The 6,000-nt window shown below is 34.8% G+C and overlaps 1 protein-coding gene across 1 annotated transcript; it reads right to left on the bottom strand.

Moving 5' to 3' along the window:
* Positions 1–1,606: 1,606 nt before the first annotated feature.
* On the bottom strand, positions 1,607–2,275 carry LOC121247419. Its single transcript, XM_041145774.1, has one exon. It carries the CDS (start codon positions 2,273–2,275, stop codon positions 1,607–1,609), a length of 669 nt encoding a protein of 222 aa, XP_041001708.1.
* Between the last annotated feature and the right edge of the window lie 3,725 nt (positions 2,276–6,000).

Raw genomic sequence — 6,000 nt, 5'->3', positions numbered from 1 at the left:
TTAATGATGTAAGTGGCAATTAACACACAGTCATTCCAAAATTCTAAGGGAAGTCCAGCTTGAAATTTTAAAGCCCGAGCAACATTAAGTAAGTGTTGGTGTTTTCATTCGACTATTCCTTTTTGTTGAGGGGTTTCAACACAAGATCTTTATGAATGATGCCCTTAGTGTTAAAAAACTCTTTCATGTGAAATTCACTTCCATTGTCACTTCTTGAGATTAAATTGTGGGTCAATCAGATTTGAGAAAGCCTTAAGGCATTTTCTAGTTTCATTTTTATTTTGAAGCAAATATAGCCATGTGGTTCTTGTGAAGTCATCTACTATGATGAGAAAGTATTTAGATACATCATATGCAGCAGTGGAACATGGTCCCCAGAGATCACAGTGTATTAATTCAAAAGGTCTAACAGTTTTATGAATGTTGTCAGGAAAAGGGAGTCGATGAAGCTTGGTAAGAAGACAAATGCAGCAAGGATTTTCATTAATAGAGGAAATATTGTGCTTAACAATAGGATCTGTAATTAAAAATAAACGAGAAAGTGAAAGATGACCTAGGCGAGAATGCCAAAGGTCAGAAATAGTAACATTGTGTATAACAGAAGCTGAAATAGGAACATTAGCATGAGAGAAATTCAAGAGAGCAATAGGTAGAGATAAGGGGGAAACTGCAGTCCTTAGTAAATGATATAAGCCATGTCTCACTTCACCCTTCCCAATCGTTGTCCAAGTTGAAAGGTCCTTGATAAAACAGTAATTAGAGAAGAAAACCAGGAAACAAGTGATTGAGTTAGCAAGTTTTATTGCTGAAAGAAGGTTAAAATGGAAAGATGGAACACATAGAACATCTCTGAGTAGGATGGATTGTGTGAGTTGAACATGACCAGTGTGTGTCAGAAGAACCTGGTTCCCATTGGGTACTTTGACATAGTAAGAAACATGTGTTGCGATGGTAGTGAGAAAAGAGGTGCAACAAACCATATGGTCTGTTGCCTCTGTATCAATGATCGTGTCACTGGGTTGCAGTGATTTGTGTGTGTAAGTGGATAACCAAAAGGGAATACCAGATAAATTAGATGTCGAAGATGGTTTGAAAATAGACTGTATCTGGTTGGCAGAAGGAGAAGTAGCAGTTGTGGAGTCTCGTGATTAAAGCAAGGCAACAAGTTTTTGATATTGAGTTTTAGTCAAATCAACTTTCTCATTACTAATGTCCTCAGATTCAGAAGCATTAAAACTCGATTGATTAGCAAAGGGTCTAGGTGTTGAAGATTTGCTGAAAAACTTGTGGCCTAGTGGATACCCATGTAGCTTATAGCACTTGTCAGCTTTGTGGCCAGGTAAATGGCAATGAGAACAAATGGGGGCCTCGGCATTACTAACTTTGAAACAAGTTTCGAATGAATGGCATGAAATCTTGCAGTGGTTACAATATGGTCTATCCCTCTTGAAGGAAGGTTTGGGTGGGTGAGGGGAATTAATGGGTGTGTAAGGTTTCTTGATGGCTAAGGCCATTGAATCAAGAGAGGGAATGATGAGAAGGAGCTGGTGTTGCTGTTCTTGTTGGTGAATTAGAGAGAAGACCTTAGTGACAAGAGGCAAAGGGTCTAAAAGCATAAGCTGGTCATGCACATTAGCGATTCATGTAAACCCATAAGAAATTGAAACACAAAATCTCTTTGATAGCGATCCAAGAGAGTTTTTGTAGAACCACAAGTACAAGCAGGAATTGGATCGTAAATGGAGAGTTCATCCCAAAGGGTTTTCAGCTTACCATAGTAAATACTTACTGAGTCATGATCTTGATGAATGCTAGAGAGATTTTTCTTAAGCTTGAAAATTCGGGGCCCATTTTGCCGAGAAAATCGATTCTGAAGGTCGAGCCAAATTTCCCTAGCATCATCAACGAACACGACATTGGATTTGATTGAAGAGCTGATGGAGTTCTGTAGCCACGATACTACCATGTCGTTGCAGCATTCCCAGAGCTCGACCAAAGGGTCCTCTGGTTCAGTAGGTTGCAGAATGGCGCCGAAAATGAAGCCGAGTTTGTTCTTCGCACGTAGTGCCCGTCGCATAGCACGGGACCAGTTTGCATAGTTGTCGGTGGTAAACAGATCTGTGATGAGGATAACAGCAGGGTTGTCGCCATTGTCTAAGCGAAATGGGTTGTTAAGGTCACCAAGGTTCAAGAAACGGGATGCAGGTGAGGTGTTTGTGTTTAGGTGTGTATGAATAGAGGATGAGTCATCCGAATATTCCTGTGTGTCCTCCATGAAAAAAAAAATGCTCCTAGGCTCTTGATACCATGTAAGTAAAGGTAAAGCTGGGAAAAAGAACCAGAGAATCAAGGAGCACGATGCATGGAGAAGATGAATATTCCACACTTTAGATTTATTGAGAAGACATAGGTACAATGTAGTGGAGAGGGCCTGCTATATACTGTCATCTCTAGCAAACTAACAGATTTTTCCTACTAAATATAGCTGCCAGAAAATAAAATGAATAATACAAAAAGAATAAAACAATGAGTAATGCAGATAAAGACAAAATAAAGAGATCCTCATTTTTCATCATGTTGTGTTGCATGTGAAAGTGGTGCTGCGCGACTTGTAGTTGCAGCAGGTGGTATACGACTTGTAGCTTATAAATTGCCTGCATCTTTATTCTGTAATATTCTGAAAGATAAACTGATGAAATGATGATGGTGCAGGTTGCAGAGCATGCTGTCTCCCGTGCATCACCTTTGACCGAATTGCTGAAGTTGTGGATGAAGGCCAAAGCTGTATGTGAAATTTCTTCTTCTTTTTATTCAACTGATTTCAATACCATGCACTCACAAATATATATATATATATATAGATCATTATCAAGGGATAAAACTTCACAAAAACGTATCAATTACAGATGTATGGGATCGAACTTTTAAATCTCTAAATTAAGACACTACTCTTTAATCTTTGTTGTTGTTTCATGCATTTCACATAGCTTGCGTTGCTCAAGGCTTCGTGTATGGGTGTTTGATGCTGTTCCAATGCCAGTGGGTGATCTCCTGCATGTATAGAGAGAAATTAAGATCAAAATTCGGACTACCGGAAGATCCTTGCTGCGATTGCTGTGTACATTTCTGCTGTGAACCATGTGCTCTTTGTCAAGAGCATGCAGAGCTAAAACACAGAGGCTTGAACCCCTCCATAGGTTGTACCATAATAATTCACACCAGTTTTCCTTTATTATAATCAGCAATATCATCAAACATTATTAATTTTAGGTTAATTATTAACGTTGTTTAATTAATTTCTAATCGTGTGCATGCTAGGTTGGATTGGCCCACCAAATGCTCCTCCACCTCTACAGATGCCTCCATCCATGTATAAATGATGTATAAATGAGCTCCTCTTTGGATTGAAGATCATCATCATCATCATCTTCTGATGCCCACATGATCATGCAGTCTCATTGCTAGTACTATCTATAATTATGATCTCATAATTACTTGTATAATAATAATTATTTGGATAATGGTATATAATTAGTACTCCTATATAACATCGCAATTAATTAGGCTGTTTGGAAAGAGATATGTATGTTTTTAATATGCTTTATGTTGGATTATTGTGATTATCAATTAATGCGATGTATCTAATGAAATGGCGCGCATTTTAAGGTTTAATCCAATCTCATACGATAGAATATGAGAAATGCTATATAATGATCATGAACATGAGCAAAATTAATTAAAAGTTAGTGCTTCCAAAATTATACTTTTATAATATTTAATCACAAATATTAATATATAGGTAGTGATAGGCTTACTACCCTATGACTACCCATCTACTACTACCCAAGTACATTTTAAGTTTTTTTATTTATTTTTTATCATTTTCTTTGAAGTATTTTTTTAACATCCTTAATCACTAAGAAAAAATTTAAAAAATATATAACTTTATTAATACTCACTTTCTTAATCATTAAATAAATTAAAAAATTAAAAAAAATATCAAATATAAAAGGAGTTGTAGATGGATAGTAATATAGTAATAACTCTATCATTATTCTGGCCATATATGCACAGATCGACCATCCCTAGAGGGTGGATATAACCACCCTTATTTTTATTAATTTGTACTTTTTTGTTTTTTATTTTTATTTTTAAGTGATTCAATTCATGAGTGTATATATACACTATAAGAAAACTGCTTATTTGTGACCAGTTAATTCCAGTGAAATGATTATTTACAATTAAAATTGGTTATAAATAGTCTTTTAGTCGCAATAAATTGGTCACAAAAATTCATTTTTCTTGTAGATGTACATGGGTGTATTTTTTGTTCTCAGATTTCACGGATAAATTTGTGACCGCATGCAGTATTAATACCCTAAAATCTAAAATTTCTTCTATTAATTCTAGAGTAGTACCACAAAAACTGACCGTCAAAATTTCTCTTATTAATTTTGAAAAATTAATCATTTCAGACACTCAACCTAATCATGATCAGTACTGTCTTAATTTCCTATCTAGCCAACTTTGTTATAATTAATTATTAGAGTTTATGGACAACTTGAACAATAATTCAAAAGACAACATATTTTCTTTAAAATAAAACTTCAGGCCCTGCAAATTGCCAGCTTACGAAGGAAACACCGGACCCCATCTACTTCCAGAAATAAACTCTATAACTCGTTTACGTGTGGACATGATCGGGTCAATTTATACGTACAACTTGAAAGAGTGGATCGAGAACAAACCCAGTCCAAACGAAAAAGGGAAAGTCTTCATGTAATTAGGTAGTAATTGCAAGGACTGACTAATTCGCACAAGGGGGATCACAACCCATTATATATATTCTAAACATCACTAATCTAGAAAAAGCACCAGCTTTTTTGCAACATAATTGATATTAATTACCTGCTTAATTGGATTTCGATTCTTTCTAGTCATGGTTTCTAAAGCTTTTTCCCTCCTCTTTGATCACTGTTCTCCTCCATGGCCTTAATTGGATTTCGATTCTTTCTAGTCATGGTTTCTAAAGAGATTTTTGTGACTTAATTTTTTTTATTATATTTTTTGGGTGAATTTTGACAACATTTTTTTAGTGATGCTTATTCTTAAGCATTGCATCTTTATTTTTTTTTTCATATTTTTATCTTTTTATAGACATGGAAAATAATGGTCACGATACTGAAGATTATACAAGTGATGCTAATAATGGCAAAGAAGAAGAAAAAAAGAATGATATTGACTTTGTAATAGCATTACAATTGCTAGTGGCTTCTAAATATTACACAACATATATTGTAAAGGAACTTTGTAGGACCTCTCCACATATAGGTTATAAGTTTGTTATGGAGATTCTAAATGGTCATCATGATAGATGTCATCAACAATTTATGATGGAAAAATATGTATTTCATACTTTATGCAAAGAGTTGAATGAAAGATATAACTTAACTGGTACTTGAAACATAACTATGGAAGAAATGGTAGGAATTTTCTTGATTACATTAGGTTATGGGTTCGGGAATAGAATGGCACAAGAAAGATTTAAACATTCGAGAGAGACTATTAGTAGGCATTTTAATAATGTATTAATGGCCGTTTCACAAATGGCGGTCGACATTATTAGCCCCACTTATAGGAAATTTAAGGATGTTCAAAAAAAAAGAAAAATCCATTAAGATGAATGATATTGGCCATACTTTAAAGATTGTATTGGAGCTATTGATGGAACCCAAGTGCCAGTTACTATTTCTCCAACAAAACAAATTCCATTTATTGATAGAAAAAGCATACCTACTCAGAATATCATGGTTGTTTGTGATTTTCATTGGTGTTTCAATTTTGTTTAGGCTAGATGGGAAGGTACAGCACATGATACACGTATTTTTATGGAAACTATTTAGAAGGAGAAATTGTGCTTTCCACATCCACCTAGAGGTTTAAATTTTAATAAGAATGACCTTAATGAACTTTAAATGATTTCTGCATTACTTTTGATTT

Source organism: Juglans microcarpa x Juglans regia, chromosome 1S (assembly GCF_004785595.1).
Source record: "Juglans microcarpa x Juglans regia isolate MS1-56 chromosome 1S, Jm3101_v1.0, whole genome shotgun sequence".
In the NCBI taxonomy this organism is placed as follows: Eukaryota; Viridiplantae; Streptophyta; class Magnoliopsida; order Fagales; family Juglandaceae; genus Juglans; species Juglans microcarpa x Juglans regia.
This window is presented reverse-complemented; position numbering and strand designations above follow the sequence as displayed.

Bases quoted from the DNA above. Each gene is read 5' to 3' on its own strand.
- LOC121247419 (XM_041145774.1), bottom strand. From the start codon at position 2,275: ATGGAGGACACACAGGAATATTCGGATGACTCATCCTCTATTCATACA.